This window comes from Pipra filicauda, unplaced genomic scaffold, assembly GCF_003945595.2.
Source record: "Pipra filicauda isolate LSUMZ 115617 unplaced genomic scaffold, ASM394559v2 scaffold72_size3293161_pilon, whole genome shotgun sequence".
NCBI lineage: Eukaryota > Metazoa > Chordata > Aves > Passeriformes > Pipridae > Pipra > Pipra filicauda.
Genome location: NW_024104898.1, coordinates 2,188,106 through 2,209,472, shown reverse-complemented (window position 1 = coordinate 2,209,472; position 21,367 = coordinate 2,188,106). Strand labels below are relative to the sequence as shown.

General features: G+C 53.9%; 1 protein-coding gene across 3 annotated transcripts; it reads right to left on the bottom strand.

Annotated features, from left to right (window-relative positions):
- Positions 1–158: 158 nt before the first annotated feature.
- TMEM151B (transmembrane protein 151B) lies at positions 159–20,318 on the bottom strand. 3 transcript variants are annotated; one of them, XR_005566517.1, is made up of 2 exons: positions 10,661–13,572; positions 159–5,594 (listed from the first exon to the last, which is right to left on the bottom strand). XR_005566517.1 is itself a non-coding variant. In XM_027735203.2 (2 exons), the coding sequence occupies exons 1-2, from the start codon at positions 19,937–19,939 to the stop codon at positions 11,403–11,405; spliced, it is 1,530 nt and encodes a 509-aa protein (XP_027591004.1). In that variant the 5' UTR covers positions 19,940–20,318; the 3' UTR covers positions 159–11,402. The 3 variants fall into 3 exon arrangements, 2 of the variants coding, with proteins under 2 accessions (XP_027591004.1, XP_039245383.1); XM_027735203.2 differs by adding an exon at positions 19,847–20,318 and having other exon boundaries at positions 159–12,839; XM_039389449.1 differs by having other exon boundaries at positions 159–10,772; positions 11,391–13,575.
- Positions 20,319–21,367: the final 1,049 nt, after the last annotated feature.

The following is a 21,367-nucleotide window of genomic DNA, read 5'->3' as shown; positions in this document are numbered from 1 at the left end:
TGGTCCTTTGACCACCCTGCTCAGGAGATGTCATCAGGGAATTCAGCAAGTGGGCTGACTTCCGTCCCCTCTTGCCCTCTGAGCAATGGTAAGGGGGCTTCACATTCCTCTAAACCTGTCCAGCACCAGTACTCACAGACCCACCGCTGGCAACCACCTCAGTGAATCATCTGAAACTTTTATTACACCGATTTGGTTTACAATCTTTGTACTTTGATATTTCCAACAAAAAAGGCAACATTGTGATATACTGTTTGTACATATATAGAGAGACAGACAGAGCTAGATCATATTGACAGAGTTGAAAAGTAAAAACTGTTTCCCAGTGTTCACAAAAGAATTTATCCACCATGTACCCGCTTCTGCCTTGTCCTGCCTGATGGATACAGACACCCGTGGTGCCGCCAGCCCCCGGCCGACGGGACCTTTACCTGCACCGTGTCACACCCGTACAGATCAGAAGGATGGAGTGTGAGGCTGTCCCCAGTGGCACTGGCCACACAAGGGGCGCTGACAAGGCTCAGCCCCGAGCCCTCACAAGTTTGCGTAGCTCCCTTCCCAACTATTGATGGAAGCTTCAGGGGCTACATCCACAAGAATTCCTAACCAGAACCAGCAGCTGTGAAACCTCCCTATCTGGGCATCTCCCACTACTTTGTATTGAATCTCCCACTACTTGTTTCCCATCCTCGAGACCGAGGTATTGAATATACTTATTTATTTTTATTTGCATTTACAAAATATTTCCACTGGATGACCAAACCTCAATGAGATGAGAACTCATGTTCAGAAACAGCAGAAAAGACTCAGATCAGCATCAGGCTGATGAAGCAACAGCTCCAGCAGCGAGGGTGTTGGCTTAATGGGAGTGGCCTGGTCCTGGGCAAGCTTGCCTCTAGCTCCAAGGACAGGGCTGCAGCTGGTCAGCCAGTTGTGCAATGAAAGCTCATGCTGGGAGGGCAGCGATGAGATCCTGCAGACATGCTAGCAGACACAAGAGGAGGAATTGACTGCCAGAGCCAGTGAAGACAAAGGAAGGAAAGAAAACGCTTGGGAAAACATGTCATCACCAGAAAAACTGCTGACTTGGTTTCCAGGATATTCACTGCTCCTTTTCCTGCAAACAGTCCTGAGACTGTTAACACCACCTAAATACCCCCCAAACCCACTCCTGGGCTGCCACAGGCAGGAATGCCTGTACAGTTAGCTGGTGCCTGGAGAACCCTTTGCCCTCCCTCCCATCAATCTCTTGGCCAAAGAGCAAAGTCCACACCAAGCTGCCTGCACCACTTGCCCACACCCAAGCCTAACAATCAACTATCTGCCAGTCTGCAAGGGCTGTAACCATGTCAAACACCACACATGTTGGCTAAAAAAAAGGTCTGCCAGCAACAGCAGATTGTATGAATGTAAACATTTCCACTGTAGGTGGGTCACTTGTCAGCTCCAGGTCCAGTTACAGTACGGTAGGACTGCCTTCCAGAGTGGTAACTAGCTGGTCACTCTGTGCTGGGAAAGGAATGTGCCAGCACAGGGCCAGGACAGACCCCTTAGCTCTCCTTTGAGATCTATCCCCAAGGAGTACTGTCAGGCTTTGAGGAGGGGGGTCATCTGTGGGCCTCTGTCTGAAGGAGGGAATGACCTCCAGCACCGCCACCACCCACCAATGGTGCATGAGTGGCACTCAGCAGCAGAGGAACCCCAGCCAAGCTGGGAACATCCCTCCGCCCATGGATCTGTGCCAGAGAGATGGGGAGAGATGAGGGTGGCCGGAAAGTAAAAGAGGGGGAATGACACAAGGGCTTGCACTTGGGCTATGCTAGCGGGTGCCCCATCAGGCCGGAGCAGGGGTGCCCAGCTCACTCCCTCATGGAGCAGATGGTGAGCCTGGCTTCCACTGCTCTGAGCAGAGTGCACGCGGCAGCAGGAGAAGGTGGCCAGCTTCCCAAGCCTGGCGGCTTTTGCTCACAGCGACCCAGGCATTGATTTGCAAGGTGTCACACTGGCATATGTCGCAAACAGGATGGCAGGCTGATTTTGAGCACCGACTGGGGGAGGAGAAGCAGACTGCCACGGCGATGGGCAGAGGCTGTGCATTGAAATGGTTGTTGTTCAGCCTCCCTTTGCTCCCATGGAGCTGGATTTGTCCACACTGAGCTTCTGTCCCTGCCTGCTTGGGTACCTGCCGGCCCTCTGCACAGTTAAGATGAAGTGCTGGTGGCTGGGGTTCAACAGCACGGGGGAAAATGGGTGTCCTGTGCATTGCCTCTGGGACAGCACAGTGAAGCCACCTCTGGACGGGGGGAGAACTTGGGCTGGGGCAGGCTCAGAGAATTTCCAGGCTGTCTCTTATAGAGGCAAACTACGAAACTGAACTGGGGAGGAAACAGCATGCTTGTAAAACATGGCACCAAGCACTACTGGCTTGAAATGCCCAGCCCATGCAACTCTACAACCCAGACAACTCACACAAGCTCTCCTGATTGCTGGGGACCCACCAATTTATGCCACCAGCCCCTACGTCACCCCTGTCCTCTGTGCAGCAGTCTCCCTCCAAACGCCTTTACCAGCTAGCCCCATGCACCACCCTGCTGACAGGGAACTTTTGGCTAACCTAGATCCTTTACTGCTTCTTCCTTCTATTGCAGTGAAAAGGGACGAAGCCTGAGCTCATGCGACTGGGAAGCTGAGGGGTGGCACAGAGCCAAACCCTGCACTGGTTTCCCTAGGTGGAGGGGATGGCTCAGAAAAGAAGCATTCCTCCTCCCCACAGGGTAGGCCTGAAATAGCCAAGCCTGTCAGATCCCTGTCTCTGGCCGTGATGGATTAGCCTCTCCAAGGCACAGGGCAATTTATTCATTAGTGACACTTACACCTTGTGGCTGCATTAGCCATCACGGTTGGTGACACGTGCTCAAGCTGTCAGTGCTGGGCTTAGAGGCAACACCACTGTTCCAGCAGTGCAGCGAGACATGGCCTGGGCACTTCAGCTTGGGAATACCTCCTGCCTGTCTTCTCAGCTGGAGCATGCACAGACTGCTTTGAAAGCCCACTCTGTTCCCAAACTTCTCCATCAAACGCCCTGCTCCCTCTGTTCCCCCCCCTTGCCTTGCAGCACCGCTGCTCCAGCACCACAGCCTCCTGCCTCATCTTGTCTTCTGTCTCCTGTAAAAACCACCGCACCTGTAAACGTTTTTACAGCTGTTCTCCTACCAACCCTCCTCTCCACATCTTGCTGAGCATTCACATGCTATTCTGCCCTCCATCAGTGCACTTTGTGCAGCCCACAGCAAAGCTGCTCTCAGCCCCAGCAGAGAAGCACAGAGCACACGTTTGGAGACTCCAGCAGATATGCTGCTTTCACAACGATGCTGTTCCCTGCCCCCACACTGCCACAACAGCCGACCTACCTCTCCTCCCGAGGGGCAGCACCAAAGATTTGGGGACCAGGACCACCAAAATGCCAAGGCCTTCTGTTTTCTAACTTTGGTCTATTGAACTTACCCTGATTACCGAGGCTCAGACAAGTGCTGTGAAATTCTCTGGAAAAGCACAAGATGATGCCAGGACGTGCACGGTTGCTCTCCACCAAGCAAGGAGGAGGCATGACAGGGCAGGGAGCACTGTTGGAATGCTGTGCACCAGCAGGGTATTGTGAGTTCTGCCCACAAGCACGCCTGCGGTCATCATGTGTCTGCTGGCATTTCATGGCTGGCCCACAACACCCAGCAGGGACAGGACCCAAATGATGTGAACACACAGCCTCAGAGGAGTTCAGGGGAGAGGGGTCCTTTGGCTACCTCATAGGAATGACAGTTTTCCTATCAGGTTTGGAGAGGGTGGGAAGAGACGGAAAACATTGTCCAAGGAGCAGATCCAGCAGCTCTCCTGTTTCAGGCAGCCAGCAATGGATTAGCTTGTTCTTAAACACAGCTTGCTCCATGCTTTTATCCCTGCTCCTTGGCACTCACTGCAGCAAATGTGACACTTCACACCATCTTCTCACAGAAACCAGGTCAGGATTTTCCTCTCACAAGGAACAAGCAAGGCTGTCACCCTGAAAAGCCCTTGCCGCAAAGGTAGATGGGTGTCACCAGCCCAGAGCCACAAACACACCAACCCTCTGCAGGGCCACAGGTCCCAGCTGTGCACACAAGCATGCAGAAGCCCACCCTACCATGCGTGCATGTGTAGGTGGATGGCCAGGTCACACCTCAGAGGAAGACTTTAAACTCCAGCCTCTGTTCCAGCCTACCCCACTGCGAAGCCACAGGGACACCACCCCAATCCGCCTTGAGCATTTCTTCTCCACCACCACAACAAGGGCTGGAACGAGTGGAGAGTTTAAACCCACTTCGTCACCAAAAATTATTTTTTTTTAAGCAAGGAACAGCAACACAAAACACTTCTCACAACTGTTAAGGCCTCCTAGTCTCATTTCAGTTCAAAAAAGATGTTGGCATTTCCAAAGTGAAATCCTGTTATTTTGGGGTCTGGTTGTCACTGCTGTTTCCCATTGGCTGAGCTGTGCTGTGCATCATGCTCCATCAGACATGTCACTACTCTCATTCTCCTCTGCTTGGCCCCTGGGAGCAGGCTCTTCCTGGGGGACAGGTGCAGCACAGAGCCCACCAGCTCCTGGCACAGCCGAGCCGGAGGTGATGCCTGCTTTCAGCTGCTCCTCCCACTGCATCTGCTTCTGGAGATGCGCTAGACTCAGGCTTGTGTTTTTCCAAACTTTTACCCTGACTGGTTCATGGGCTGTCATCCAAAGTCCGAATTCATGGCACAGCAGCCGACAGCGCTGCTAATGGACATTGGGACCATGGGACTGATACAAAGTACTACGTCATCTCACCACATTCTAGCTAGGCTTTTTCTTCCACTAATGTGAATAGCTAAGATCGCAGAAGCAGCTTGTGCTGATGGAAAGAACCTCATGTGTCTGTGTGTGAAGTTATTTTGTTCTACAAAATCCGTTAAATTATAATCACAGTAGGTGATCCATCCATTCACGAAGTTCAAAAGACTGGGGAGGGTTCAGGATGGGCACCAATTTCTCACAAGCTTCATTTCCCCCAAATGAAGTTTACAAAAACGGAACGAACAAAATGGCCCAACAAAAACAGTCGTCCTTGGGAATGGGGGGAGGAATAAAACCCACTTAGCTTTCCAGCAGCCTCTGTGCTTATTCTCAGTGCCGGATGGCCATGCTGCACATTGTAATGAGCTCCTGAAAACTTGGCAGCTTCTGGAAGAGTTGCATAGGTGGATGATATACTTGTGGTAGAGCCTGTGTATGAGCCTGTTGTATGAGGAAGAGGAGCTTGCTGAACTCCACAGGGAAACTGTCCCTCCCCCAAGACAGACATATGAGGTAAGGAGGGAAGGAGGAAGGGCAGGCCATGAGGCCATGGGTCTTGCCAGTTCAGTTCTGTCCTTGGGACCTCTTTTCCCTCAGGTGCAGAAAGGCTATGGTCCTGTGGGAGAAGGCTCCTCTCCCAGTGCTGTGGAGGTCAGTTTGCTTGTTAGCTTGCTTTTGAGAGAGTTGACAGATCACATCCATGGGCATAACATTCCCCTTGGTGGAGCAGCTGTGATGGAGGCAGTAGAGCAAAACAATTCAACCCACTGCTTGCAGAAACAGTGGATATTCAACATTCATTTATGTTGGTCAAATCCCAACACAAATTCTATACATCAAAGCAACACTGTGACAAATCAATTTGTCTGGATTCAAAAGACAGACCCCCTCTGAGGAGTTGCTAAGCCAAGCTCACATTAGTACGGTACCACTGGCTTCAATAAAATTACACTAGGAATGAGCATAGCCCATTAATTTCTACCTGAAAAGTGACTATGCTCGTTTCCACTTTTTCCAGAATGCCCACAGGGGAAACAGCCCTAGGTGGGCTCAGCCCCAGTTCCTCACTGGGCTCCCAGGTCCTATGAACCAGCCTTTGGCCCCCATGCATACCTGGCTCGGTGGAGACTCTAGGCCCAAGTGCATCACTGGAGGCAGCAGCACCAAACAGAGCTACACTTAAACCATGTCTCATTTCTGAGATCACCTGGATACAGATCATATTCACACAGACCTTATTCTAATATGCACATGAATGAAACATGATCGGAAGCACATATCCCAACTTAAGACTTACAGCTCTTTGGTAACACAACATCTTGGTGGTGGTATAGTATTTCACACTCAGACCCTACAGCTACAGTGGCAGAGTAGGAGCACATTGCAGCAAGGTTGTACCCTGCTCATGTAAGGCAGCATCCTGGTGATATTAGACAGCTGTACTGAAGCTGTGGTTGGAAAGGTTGGAAGAAGAGCTTAAAAGGTGTTGTTTGTCCCACTGGCTAATCAGCAGGCACTGTTCCGCTGACATCGGATGCTACCTAACTCTCTCCAACTTCCACTAAATAAACATTTTCCTGCAGTCCTCTCCCCATGGGCATCCATCAGTTATTAAACATCTCTCCAGCCTTTTGAGTGAAAAGACAACAAAGAGGGCAGAGACTGGCTGGATCTCTAAGGTGCATTTTATGGGGAGCAGAAAGGAAGGGGGATGTATAGCAACTTCCCCAGCCCTAACACTGCACATTTGCCTGGTGTGTGATTCTGGAAGGCCTGGGCTTCGCCATAAGCTGAAATTCCCTCTTCCCATCCTAACAAATGCCCCTACAGCTGCTCACTCTGACAGCCCTCTCTGAAACCTCCTTCCTTGGTGTAGAGTGAGACACGACATGCAGTGGGCTCAGGAAGTACCACCAGGCTGGCTGGTGTTGCCGACCAGTTCTGCGCAAGCAAAGTGCCAGGTGCTATCTGGGAAGCTTCCAGTGTGCTGAAAGATAGATAAATGGGTGGTCATGTGTCTGGAAGATCAGCTAATTCAGAGCTTCTTAAGTATCTGACAAGTATACTGACAGCAACAGCAAACATCAAATAGCCCAAACTTATTGTCCAGCTTTGCAGCAGTAAGGACTAGCCCTCTTCTAGGATGCATTAGCACCATGAAGGGCCAGGAAGAGGAGCTGGTAGCATTCCTGTCTCACTCCTTCCAGTATGTGAGGAAAGCTTGCTGATAAGTGCAATGCTGAGCCTGACTCTCAGCCCATGGAAAGCTGCAACGGGTGAACGATGTATGGAGAAAACCTAAGCCATCTGACTGTGGAGATCCTTTAGTTATTGCCCCCATCATACTGACAAGCACACAGCTTTCACCTTCCCAGAGGGTGATGTGCACTATCTGGCTTTCCTTGCGTAAGGGGCCAGCAGCTCTGTGTACTCCACTCGCTTTGAAGAGATCTGCTCTGGAAGTGAGGACAAAGCCTTCCTGACAGACCAAGGCATTGCTTGCACCTTTGGCCCTCTCCTCTTGCCCAGGCTGGGCTCAGAGCAGGAGTGACATACTCACTACACAGAGCAAACTTCTGCACCACCACTCAAACCAGGGTTTGGGAAGTGAGATCAAGACCCTAGGATTGGTGAAGGGAAGGCTATAGAGACTAGATAACGCCTGCTTGTGTCGGGAAGGCCATGGGGAAAAGGAGCAGAGCCAATTAGACTCACCAGTCAATGAAGGAGTAATGGGATTAAGATACAGCAGGGAGAATTCAGGTTAGATATAAGGGAGAAGGCTATCACGAGAGGAGCAGACTGGGCCATCAAATGAGCTGCCAAAGGAATCATCATCACCAACACAGACACAGCAGAGAGCAGACACAAGTCTGCAGGAGGAGCAGATGCCTGACTGCTGCTCAGCCCAGAGCTGTGGTAGGTGGGTGTCTGTGTGCCGGGGAGATAGGACGACTCCACTATGGAGAGGCTGTGCTGCCAGAGCAGGGATAGACCATCTCTGGGTATCTGTGCTAGTAACCTGTGTCATAAGAATTGCTTTTGCCCAGGGCACTACAGTTCCTCACCAACACTCAGGAGGAAACTTATACACAAACTTTGCTGGTGGTGTCCAATGCCAGGAGAGGGAAGGGAGAGCACAGTTTTCTGCTCTGAACTTCCCTGCCTAGCTAGACATGCCAGGAAGAACCCCAGTTTCAGTCTGTCCTCTTCAGCTCTACCACCTCTCTGCCAAGCCAGCAGGCAGCTCCTGTTCCTCCTGCCCAGTCCTGCTCCTTTACCATGTCCATGTGTGTCATCCCCCTTTCCTGAGCCTGAGGCAGGGCACGAATATCTTTACCCTTGCGAGAATGGAGTAGTTGGACCAGAGGGGCAGTTCCACCAGCAGTAGTGGGGTAGCAGGGCCAAGAATATGAGGAAGGGGATCTCCGAGAAATCCTAGCGTCCAGTAGGAAGCACCAGCTAGAGAGGTCCCACTTCTCAGGGTACTGAGGGTCTGGGACAGCCACAGACAGTGGTACTGGGACTATGCCTGGGACCTGGCTGCAGCTGGCACCAGGTACAATGGGGAAGGTGTTCAGTAACAGGAAGAATGTATGGATCCTGCTGGTCAGAGCAGCAGCCATGCCTTGAAGACCCATGTGTTCACCTGGACAGACCACCTCCGGAATAAGATTTCACAGGAGAAAATGGGGCAGAGGAACGAGGTGAGGTATTCTCATGGAAAGCCCCAGAAAGAGCCAAGGACACGGTGCCTGCAACTCTGCTGCACGTGCTAAAGGATGGGGAGCCCAGAGATCCTGCTAATCTGTCCCTATTCTGAAGACTGTCTTTGCCCCAGGGAGCTAAAAGGCCTGCCAAATCTTAGATAAATCCATCTGTCCAAGGCACCTTGGATGCTGGAGATAGAAAGAGGAACCATCACAGCCTAATTTAAGCAATGTGTAGGAGATTTCAAAGAGAATATGTCAGCAAGGACAAGGTGACCACATTCCTCACTAATGACCCATTGCAGCTCCACTGTCTCAATTCACTGGGACATACAAGAACACACCATTATCTCCCCAGAGTCACGTGGACACTCATCATTGGCCTTGGCTTACATTAAGCCCTTGGAGAGAGAAGCACAAATGCACAGCAAGCCAAATGTCATTACTGAGCAAGGAAATCCCAGGGTTGCTTTCACCCGGTTTGAAACTGTGCCAAAAATGATGAGAACAAAACGCAGAGAGGGATGTGCCCACACCAGAGATCTTATGCTTCTCTGGCCTCCCAGGGACCCTCTTTTAGCCAACATCTAAGTCTAGGGCAAGAAAGGGCAGATGACAAGACAGAATCGTAACAGAGTGAGATTTTAAGGGACTTTCTGTTCAAACCGCTGTTCTCCAAACTCCTGTCTGGAGTCTAGCACTTGGGATCAAGGAGGACAAGCTGACTTGAAGGGCAAGAGACACTGACCAGGATACACAGGGCACACAAAGAGCAGAACAGACTGCTCTGGGGGAAAAGACAAGCAGCCCTACAACACCCGCAGGTGCTGACCGCTCCAGGCTTGCCAGCAAGAGGACTGATGTGGTGCATGGGTGCATTTGCAGCCTCGTCAAGACCTGGGAGGCGAAGTAATATAGCAGCGTGATGAGAGAAACACAGCCCTCATTAATAGCTGGCAGGAGGAAGACAGGCTGGACTAAATACAATGCCTCACTGTTTGCTGTTACATCTCGCCTTTCTGCGATGGATGTGGAGGCAGACATCAAGTGCAAATGCCCAGGTGCTAAAGGACTTACCCTTGTCACCCAAGACCTGCTGCTTTTAGGGATTTGCCCCAGCTGATGAGGGAAGTGTGGTGAGGCTGAAAAGCAGTGCTGTTTGGAGAAATCACTGGCTGATTTGGCATGTGCTCCCCCAAAGAGCTGACTGAAAAGGAGACAGCTTTTCTGAGAAAAAGCTGGGTGTCTGCATGCTGCAGCCACTGATGAAGCTTCAGTGACACGAATGCTCCTTGCCCAACGTCACCAAGATCCCTTCCGACAGGATAGAAGGGGCAGCACAAAGCTCAGAGCAACCTGCGCTGACAAGAGCAAGGCAGAAAAACCCAGGGGCTAATGGGCTACACAGAAGTCACCTCACTTCTCACAGCCTGACACCTCCCTGCAAAAACCTCTGTAGTGCAAACTGCTCAGTTTTAAGCAGGTTCCCCTCTAACACATCCCTTGCCTCTGTTCCAGAAAGCATCACTCATGGAAGATGCCTCCTGCATGGGTCCTGCACCCATAGTGGGGTCCCACAGAAAGGGAATCCTTTTGCTCCTCATTTCCCCAGCCCAGGTTCTCAATGCTCCTGCATGCTTTTGCATTTCTCTCTCCTAGCCCCTCAGAACTCTCTCCCAAAACCAGGCTGTCAGGATCCTGCAGCTCAGAGTCCACAGCCAGAGCCCAGCTGGATCTCATGCAAAATTCACTCATGCAGAGATGCACCAACCTGCTGCTCCATTATCAATAGGTGAACTGCAGCTGAACCTACCAGAGCCTTCCTTGATGCTTGTCTGAACCAATTAGGACTCAATTCAAAGCCAGGAAGGGTCCCCAGCTACTTGACGTGCCACCTGATACCATGATGCCTGTCCCAGTGCCATCCTCTTCCCCTTCCTCAGCTCACCAGGGGCCTACCATTTTCTCTTTCCAGCTGAGCCCTCCTCCAGCAAACACATCAGTAGCGCTGCAGATCTCTGCTCCATCTGGCTTTGCACATTCATCCCTTCCCCGGTGCTGCGTGCCCAAACAGAAAACCCTTTACCTAAGGGATGCTGACTCAGAGCTGATATGCCGAACCTTCCTGAGGAGCCTGGGATCCTCTGGAGGTGATGCCATTCCCAGCAGTGAGAACAGAGTAACAGTCGGAGCGTGGTCTAAAAAAAAAAAATGGGGAGGGTGGGGAACAGTTGGGGGGAAGGGGAAGAGCTGGATTCATGGCTTTCAGCCTTTGCTTTAACCTGATGCTCCATCCACGTGCCTGGATGCCCCAGACCTTCCGTTACAGGCAGTTACTCCCTGCTCCCAAGGGGCCCATTCCCCTCCACACTGCAAGGGGTCTTGCTCCAGCATGGGAAGCAGAGTGGGCAGAGGTGCAGCAAGGTGCTTTCTGATGGCTGCTGGTTCCTTGGAGCATGAGCCAGCCTGGAGCCAGGGCCAGGAGCCAAAAACCACCCCCTCCCTGCATCAGGCCTATCTTTTTATTCTCCCCTTTGGATCTTGATGCCATGAATTACGGTTTTGGGGTTGGTTTGGTTGAATTATTTATTTTTTTTTGCATGTGGTGGTTGGTCTAGAGTTCTGTGCCATGTCAGGGGAGCATCAGCACCCACCCCTCTGGGAGGTCAGAGCCACACTGTGGGGAGCTTTCACTGGCTGATGGAGCAAGATGCCATGTCCACTCCATCCTGATGTCCTCTTAGGCTGTCCCCCCTGTGCTCCTCTCCCCAAATCCTGTGCTGGCTTGGGCCAGGCAACGGACAATGAGATCTCACCACCCTCTGCTTTCACAGTGAGGTCTCCACACAGGACCCGTTGCGATGGAGGTGACGGTGGTCGTGGTTCAGGCAGCCTTCGTTGCGGTGTACAATGAGAACGGGGAAGTAGAGGGCATCCTGGTAAGGAGGGGGGTCTTCCTCCTCCACAGTCACCTGGCTGGAGAGGCGTGTCTGCTCAGTGGGGCAGCTCTGCTCGTTCAGGCTCCCACTCCGGCTCTGCCAGAGGCAGCTGCGTCTTGAGCCGTACAGGCGGCCCAGAGAAAAGCGGCTGCTGCTGAAGGGAATCCTGGGACTGCCATTGCAGATGCTCAGAGCACTGCGGGAGAAGATGGAGGAGCTGCTTATAGTCCTGTGGCATCGCTCGCAGTTCTGCCGGTAGCCCCCGTACCGGCAAGCAGAGTAGCTGGTGCAGCCAGAGAGCCCCACCAAGTCCATCAGGACCGCTTCCGAATAGCTGGGCACCAGCTGCTGGTTGGATCGTATGTGCCACTCCAGCTCAGTGCTGTCCACCGTGTTGACGCGGGGCATCCTCCGGCAGAAGGTGCGCTCCTCGGCCGGTGTCACTGCCACGTAGTCGAACCCAAAGAGTTTCTCCACGTGGTAATGGACATAGGAGGTGCGGTACTCATTTAGCACCCTCAGGGGCCAGGACAGGGTCAGCAGAGCTGCCACCCAGAAGACATAGTGAGATACATACCAAGGCAGGTTGTCTGGGTCGGAAAAGGCCACCATGTATTCCTTGAAGTCCACATTTTTGAGGTGCATCCCCTCCCTGGCCTCCATGTAGTCATCTAGGCCCTCATTCTCCGTGAAGAAGCGGGCCCGCTGGGTCAGATAGGAGTTTTCTGACTCCACATTGGCAAAGCTGAAACACTTGGTGAAGCGGAGCCGCGTGGCGGGGTAGCTCTCCAGGTCAATGAGGTCCTTGGAGATATCCTTAACTCCACAATTGGAATAATCAAATTCAGCCTCTGCCACGTGGGTGTTGACCCGCTCATGATACACTTGGGTGGTGGTGTAGGCATCCCCGTTGCGGTAGCGGGTAACCTGCCGGGTCCTGCGGACATAGTGGTAGCTGATGGCCTTCCACCAGATGCAGGGAGTCGCCTGCTGCATCCGCTGCACACGCTCGTGCACACTCTCCACATCTACTTTGTACTGCAGCTCGTTGCGGGTGTAGCAGTGCCAGCACTCCACCAGGTACACCACGTAGAGCATCACCAGGAAAGCCAAGGGGATGTAGACGTAGCCGTTGGAACAGGGGCTGTCGTGGTACATCATGGACTTGCCTTTGTAAGCGCTGTCAAAGGTCAGCCGGGTCACCTTGGTGACATGGCACCATGTCATGGCTCCCATACAGCCGTACATGAGGAGGGACAGCAGCAGGCATTTCCAGTGGGACTCTCGGCACAGAGACTTGCTGAGAGACTGCTTCACTGGCCGCTGCTGCTCCGGTGGACCGGGAAGAAGGGGAGAGAAAACAAGAGAGGAGTCAGTAGACTGCAGGAGCAGAGGGAAGGGGAGAAGGCAGAAGGGTGCTATGGTAGCACCTATAGCTCTGTGGAGACAAAACAGCAGATGCCTGGGGCTCCCAGCCTCAGCGGGCAGGCCAGAGGCCGGGATCTCTCCCAGGATGACAATCACACAGTGTGGGCAACTGTCACCCCCACTTCCCTTCACGGTGCTCTGCCCCTCCTTGGGAGACATCCCAGCTGGATGTGAAGAAGAGTGGCAGAGGACAACTCTGCCAGCCGCACCCCGAGCATTCCCCTTCTTCAGGGGAGAGTAATCCCTACCACTGCCACATCCTGGGGAGGGGTAATGAAGCACAATAAGACAGAGGCTGGTGGATCTCCCCCACATACCTCAGCTTCTGCACCCATCCCACCAGTGCAGGCAGCTCTAACTGATGGGTCATCCCACCTGAACCCCTCCCCACAGCTCATCCCAGTGCACCTCTCACTGCTCACACATCAGTCGCTCCCCTCGTCCAAGTAACGAGCACCAGCAATATTCCAATTTCTCCCACCAGGGCAGCACAAGCTGCTTGGGGTGCCTGTAAGGTGGAGAAACAGACCTGCAGCTGGGAATGTCTCTGTTTGGTAATGGCAATGGCAATTCCCACCACAACACCTGGCAGCCTAAGGGGCTCTGAAATGCTTTTCAAGTATAAATCACAACGGGAAAGTACTTTTCCACAACTGAAATGCAGCCACCTCTGGCAGGAGAGAAAGTAAATATGGAATAACATCCTAAAAAGTGTTCAGGCTGGAAGAGCATCCCACCAATCTGCAGCAGCAGGGAGGGCAAGAGGCCACTCATAGCTGCTAGCAAATGTCCCTGCTTGCACTGGGATTCAGCTGTGACAGCCCACACTTCCAGAAAAAAACTGCTATCAGGTCTTTCATGGTGAGGAAAGGGCAGAACTTCAAAAACAGGACTTTTTAAAGGGACTACACTGGTGCTTTTACCAGAGGAACAGTGCAGGGTTTCACAGAGATCCATGAAAAAAACCCTGGTTAAGGAAACTTCTGTCACTCTGCAACACTCTGCAGTCTCAAGTATTGATCCACCTTGGTCTGTGAGACCTAACATTATCCCATCCAAAGAAAGATTATTTGCTTTCTTACACTTCATCCAGCAGTCTCCAAATGTGCAACCTGAGAGAGGGAGGCAAGAACCCCACCACTGTGCAGATGCCATGAAACTCACTAAGAGGCTTCCAGCTTTGTTCTCCCTCCCCACCTGCACGGAGCACTCCTCTTGAGTTCACCTCTGCCATGGCAGGGGCTAATGCCAGCTGTAATGACACCACTCATGGCACTGAAGTCCAAGCCTGGTTCCATTTTTCTCCATTCCTGAGCACACTGGGCTGGACAGGTTTCTCACCCAGGGATCTCAAAGAGCTGAATGGGCTCACACTGCTAGAAAGCAGGAGGGGCACTTCCACTCTGGCATGAAAAGGAAAATTAAAGCAAGAACCAGAGATCACAAGGCCACTGGCAGGTCTAGGGACAGATTTGCACCTCTTCTTTCCTTTAAGAAATGTGTCGTGCTCTCCTGAAGAGTCCCTCAGAGCTGGCTTGGCCCTCTAGAGTCCCAGAGGCTTATCTTTCCTCCCTACACCTTGTCAAACCCTGGTCCACCCCATGCCAGTGGGTCTTCTGCCACCGCACTCAGCAGGGCTGGATCCAGCCCAAATCTCCAACAGAAGTTTCTCTCCCAGAAGCAGGGAGCTTCCCTGCCTGCCCACCCCAGCAGCCAGCCTGCACATCCAGAGGGACCACTGGCGGCAAGGGGAATGGTGGTACATTCCACTGGCAGTCCCAAGCATCAGCAGCACTGAGCTCCCCTCTCTGGAGTCACCGGCTGACAGGAAGAGCTGGAGACAGACACCGAGCCCAGGGCTGGCAGGTGGGGCAGTGCCAGCCTTCAGGCAACACGGAGAGGTGCAGGGTGGCTCTGCTCGGCAGCGCCAGCATGGACACACGTGCAGCCAAGTCTTCACATTGCAACCCACCACTGCAGCAGCCTCATGGTCATGGGACAAGAAGGGAACCCTAGGTAAGAGAAAAGGGAGTGAGGAGAGGAAGGGGGAGCCATTCAGGAGGCAAAGCCTCCTGAGCTGTGCCCTCCCTCCTGAGGTCCACATTGCAGTTATAAGAGCCTGCTCAGATCCCTCTGTCTTTGCTCAGCTGCAGCATGACTCTCCCATGCTGGAATGCTGTACCACTACCCAGGCAGATGAAGGTTTCCTCTCCCACTGCTGCCTTCCACGTTGCAGATCTTCCCTGGCAGCAGCAGCACTGATTGTGAGGATCTAAGGGAGCTGCTCAGCCAAAGGAGGAGCACGGGGAGGGTCTGAACAGGAGCCTTGGGGAGATGCAAGGTACATACTAAACTCAGGGTGTCTGTGGGGTAAGAAGGCTGAGAAACAGCACCTCAGGAGGCAGATCTGCAAACAGAGCATGGGGAAAAAAGCAAAGCATCCAGCTCACTCATTTGCCAAGCTGGGGAATGGGCGCAAACAAAAAAGTCTTCGGAGATGTCTGCCTCAGAAAAGAAAATTTCACCTCCCAGTCACTCCCCAGACCTTCATATTCCGCACTGCCTGTGTCGCAGGAGAAGGGAGATGCTGGCTGTCACCCTGAGGAGATGCAGGCAAGCCCCACTGCGGTTACCTATCCAGGGCAGGGAGCACGATGCAGCCCAGGCTTGGTTCCAGGAACTGTGTTAGCAGGGCTCTAGTCCATGCATTAGTCTCCTCCTAGGACTACGCAGCATTTAGATACTGCAGCGCTTTTACAGGGTCACAGTAACCCCTGCTGTAAACTGTTTACAACCCAGTTTTGTCTTAGGCTTTTGAGGTAAAACACATACACCTCGGCAGCACTGGTGGGGTTTCCGAAAGCTGATCAAGTGCCTATGACGGGATACAACCACAGCAGAGACGGAGGAGGAGCCAGCTGCAGAGTCTAATCCCAGTAGGAACTGCAGCATCCCTGCTCCTCTCCCAGGCTGCAAAGGGCTCGCAGGAGCAAACAACCAGCTCTACGGCTTCCCCCCGCAGAAGCAGCTGAATAAGGTTGTCTCCTTGAGCTATTAACCAGCCTTGGATAAGTCCAGCATAGCAAACAAGCAGATGAAAATGCTGGGGAAAGGGAAATCTGTCCCAGAACAGTGTCACTGGGAGGAGAGCAGTCTCTGATATAAATGCCATCGTCATCTGCCCGCTGCAGTCTGATGGAATGAGGCAAAATACTTGCCCTACTTCACTGCAAACAGGGTTTCCCTCCATCACCAGGAGCCTCCCTCATGGCTCAGGCTCAAGCACTGGAGAACGATAAGCAAATCCGCTATTGCAGGTGCACAGAAACATCTCTGCAGTGCTAGAGGGCAGAACTGGTCTGGCCAAGGCTTGGCTGACCCCTTTGGGGGATCCCAGTGCCTCAGTTCACCACACAGAACAGACAAGGCAACTCTTACCAGGCACCTGGGTGCTGACTGTAACACATGTTGGAAAAGGCAAGAGGTGGGCTGCTGCTACAGCCTCCCCTGCCTCGTACATGGCATTTGTCTCTGAGGTGGCAATGTCTCCCTGACATTGCCCCTGAGATGAACAGAGATGGAGTCCCACAGCTGACGTTGCTGCTCTGGGATGCATGGGGAGGGATGGAGGGGATGACTTACAACCAGCCATGAAACAAAAGGAGATTCCCACAACGTACAGGGCAGAGGTAATAGAAAGTGGGGGGGGAGGGATCCTCTTCTAAAAAAAGCCTTGAGGAGACAAACATGCCCAGCACCCCAGTGGCTAAGCACATGGGCCAAAAAACCTTAATCACCCCTGCAACCTTGACCCTGCAACTTTGAACACTAAACAACTTCAGAAATCCTTCAAGCTCTTCAAGCTCCTCTCTGTAACAGTTCAGCCCTGGCCCCATCCACTGTCCCCCTGTTTAACAAGTGTTTTCATGTCATCACCTCCCATCCTCTTACCTGTCTCTCCCTGCAAAGGCCTGCCTTAAATCTCTGATTCACCTCCAGAGCTAAACTGTCACTTTACAAGACCCCCTGGGGTTCAGAGGGTTAGGTGTTCTAGAGACGGCCCTCTACAGGACTGAAAAAAAACAATGAAAAAAGCCCCAGAGCAGCAGCCTGAAGGCCCAGGTAGCTCCTGAGTGCCAGGCAGTGGCAGCAGCTTGCAGGTGACTCCAGTGGGACTCTTGAGCATCAGTTTCCATGGCTCTTCCCTACCATTCCCTTATGTCATGCAAGAAATTAATAAGATCCCTTTGACTTCAAATCCCCAGAATAAGAGGCGGGGAAAATCCAGTCATTTCTAGGAATTGCCACTGTCTTCCAAGGCCCTGGACAGACATTGGCAACTCCTGGCCAGGATGGTCCAAGCAAACACTCACATCACACACCCTATGCCTACAGCCCAGATTCAGGAGCTACCTGAGGTGGCTCAAGACGAGGCTGGCAGCATTGCCAGCTGCAGAGGAAAGAGGAAGGCTGAGCATCTAGGAGCCAGGGAACTCAGCCAGCAGTCAGATCCTGCAGCGATACCAAGTTCTCCATTTTACACAGCAACTTGGAGGACTGGTCCCTTTCATCAGATCCCACCTGAGCAGCAGGACGAGGACATTTTTTTGCTTGTTCCCAGGCTGAAGAGCTTTTCCCTTGGTATTCCCTACCCTCCAAGTACGCGTTGCTGATTGAAATTCAGCTAACCACCATTAAGTGTATGTGTAGGCATGTAATACCAAGTGGAAACATGGGCTCAGTCAGCTCTGGCCAGTAGTTCTTGCTACTTGCCTTTCTGGGACAGAGAAGCACCTGAAGCCCTGCCTGGCTTCTAGACACAGCAACCTGAGATATGTTAACACGAGGTACCTTCAAAGAGGACAGAGCACATTTGCCATTTTCCAATCCCCAGACATCTCCTCTGGCTCCCCACCTGCCCTGGCCAACAGATCCTGACATGTGGGATTCAGCCACATTGCTGGGATGCTCAGCGATATTTGGCACTAACAGTTGGTTCTGATGGAAATGAGGACATCACTACAGCCTGTCCTTCTCCCCTCCCGATATTTCTGAAGACAAGAGGATTGCCCTAGGTCAGTCCATGAATCCAGGCTCCCCTTCCCACTAAAGTGATTCATTGCATCACAAGACACCAGTAAGCACAGCACCATGAGGAGAGACTGCAGCTTTCCTGTCCTGCACCAGCTGCTTCATGCAAGTCTGTGACAGCTTCTGGCCACAGGAAGGATGCCCTTAGCCTAAAAAGTGCAGGTCATGGCCTGTACCCCTTCTACCTACTCTCATGGTGTAAGATTACACTGACACCCTAGTTGGCAGCCACAGCAGAGCAATCAAAGCCAAGACAATCTTCTTGTAATCCCTGCGAACAAGGGGACACCACAGGTGAGGGAAACTCACCTGGATGCTGCCCCTGCTACACTTCTTTCATCCAAAGTGGTTCTTGAACTGGCACCTCTGAAAAGCCACTGTGCTGTCTTGAAAGTAGCACCAGCACTGGCAGAGCACTGGCAATAAGAGACCATGTCACAGCATGGCACAAGCATGTCCTCATGCTAAAAAGGGACCTCATAGTTTAGCTACCTTGGTCAGGATCTGTTTGGAGAGCTGGGCTGAGGGCATCGGGAGTTGTTTAATGGAAGCAGGAAGAGAGGAACAGACACAGAGCAGAGTACACAGTATTTGTACAGCTTCCTAGTCCTTGAACTTCAGCATTCCTCTCCTGCAATTATTTATATCTAAATATAAGCTGTATACATAGAATAACAGTGCATGAGCATGCATGTTCTGCCTAAGCCAAGGAGACAGAGAATACCAGGATTATGCAGCACTCGCTAACTGCAGCTCCTCAGCAGCAGAGGACAAGTGATGCACCAGCTCCTGAACACCCAACAAGCTGCCCTTTGAGCTGTGGTCTCACCAGAGAGGACAACCCACCACACCAGGAGAGCGCTGTCCTTCCTACACTGCCCAGCTGACTTCCATGGGTCACCAGCCCCATGGCATAAGGTGCTTCTCACTAGTCGGTGCAGTTGCTTTCTCTCCTCTTGGGAAGCCCAAGCTGCAAGCAGGATCTGTGGAGGCAGACAAAGGGGCTGGCACACCTGCCTATCGGTACTGCTCCCTAGGCACAGGGCACCCTGCTCTTGAGCATTTCTGGCATCTGCTGTCTGGACTCCAGAAAAGTCTCTCCAAAAAGGGAAGACTGCAGTACACGTGGAGGCAAAGCTGTGCTGGTACCTGGCCTTCCCCAGTCTGCACCTGCCACTCTCCTCAGCCAACCTCCAGCTGGGAGCAGCGACCAGCAACAGTCTCTGGCGCTGAGTCCCCAAGCCCTCTCCCGTGCTATCCACCGCGTCTTCCCTCGCAGTGACCTAGGCAGCTGTGCCATCTCCTGGATGCCCCCAGAAGCCAGAGCGCAGCAAGGTGGGGGTCTCCACTTCCATTCCTCCCAGGCATAACAACCTCTGCTCGTGGCAGTAAGACCAAGCGGCGCCCCGCGCCTCTCTTTTGTGATTTTCTCCCTTCCTCCTCCACCCTGGCCACTCCGGCTCCGGCCCCCGCTGCGGACGGCGTTGGCTGCTGCGTCCCTTCCAGCCCCGGCGGCTCCGCGGCGATCCCCAGGTGACAGGCGAGCGATGGAGAAGCGAAGCGCCAGGGCAGTCCACGGGCGGCGGGGACCGACGGGTGGGTTTCCTGGCCTACCCACCGCCCCCCCTGCCGGCCCGCACCGCAGCCCCGGGGCCGGAGCGGGGCGAGGGGCTCCCGGAGAGGGGGTCCGTACCTGTGCGGGCAAAGCCCGGCCCGGCCCGCGGCGGAGCGGTCAATGAACGCGCCATGCAAAGCGGGCGGGGAGAGAGGGTGGTTGGGGTCAGCCCCGGGCGGGGGGCGGCCGCTCTCCTCACCTCCTCTCGGGCCCCCTCCGCCTCCTCCTCCGGAGGCACCGGCGTGCTGCTGCCTCCCTCGCTGGCGGCGGCCGCCGAGGCCGGGGGGGACATGGCGGCGGGGGCGCCCCGCTGGCGGTGCCTGCGGGCTGGGCAGCCGCATTATCCCGCCCGCCGCCGGGCGCTGCCTCGCCGGTCGCCGGGCGGGCGGCGGGGCGGCGCGGCGGGCGGGCGGCGCGGCGGCATCGCCCCCAGCCGCGGCTCGGCGGCAGCGCTGGCCGCCCGCCGGCCCCGGCCCCGCTGCAGCGCAGCGCCGCTACACGCGGCGGAGGGCGGGCAGAGCCGCGGTGGGAGGGCCGCGGCGGAGGCGGGGGGGCCGGGACGAGGATGGGATGGGATGGGATGGGATGGGATGGGATGGGATGGGATGGGATTGGATGTGATTGGATGGGATGGGATGGGATCGGGGCGCGGCGGGACCCGCGCCCGCCCGAGCGGGGCGGCGGATGACCTTGAGGCGCCGGCCGGCAGCAGAGAGGGAGGCAGGCAGGGAGGCAGGCAAGGAGCAGGCAGGTAGGGAGGGAGCCCAGCGCAGCCTCCCCTCCCGAGCGTCACCGAGAGTGGAGCCGCCGCCGGGCGCGGCCGGGGAGGGCTCCCGCTCCCAGCCCTGCCGAGGGGGCGTCAGGCGGTCCAGGCTGTCTTCGGTCCCAGCCGGGCTGCTGATGGGGAGGTGAGGGGTCCCGTGGGTTTTCCTCCCCTCGGGAAGAAGCAGGAGAACCAAGAGCACTTTGCGTGAACTCCGTCTGTTTTTCTAATATATGGGCATCCCAGCTGGTCGGGGGAGGGGGGTAGGGGTGACCATCAGTGCTAATGTTAGGACTCAGGGAAAACCTTAGGTTGGGCAGCATCTTCGGTGCTATGATCTCCATCGGGCCCAAGGATACTCAGCTAGCTATTGCAGAGCCAACTGCAATAGCAACTGCTTTCACACACAGAGCTAACTGGCTTGGTTGCAGGGATGAGTGTGAAAGTCACTTTAGACCTTCAATCTAAACACACAGGGGACACACATACAGAGCTCGGGAAGGGTTCCGACTTGTTCAAGTCCAGATATTGCAAGTAGAGTCCAGCTTCCTTGACAGTCAGGAAATAGGTGTCTCTGCCAGTGCTTCCCCAGTTCCAAACTGGGGAGAAGCATAAGCTGCAGAATTTGCTGGAAACTGCTTCACTTTTTCTGAGCTCTGAGGCTCAGCCTTGGCAATGGGATTGTTGGCATGCTCTTGCCCACTGTTGTCTGGGGTGAGGAAGGAACAGTCCATAGGCTTGATAGTCTCACTCAAGGAGATGCATCTGAGGGGAATTGCCAAACCCTGCTTCTTATGGGAATAGGTGTGATGGCCAGGGGTGCTGCTGAAGGAGCTCATCTTCAAAAGAGGCTGGGGATGCATTTCCTCTCGCCTTTCCCCTGTTTCCATGGGAACAGCAGCAAGCAGGAGCAGCTTGCTTGGAATTTCACTGCCTACCGCTCAGGCACCCCCTGCC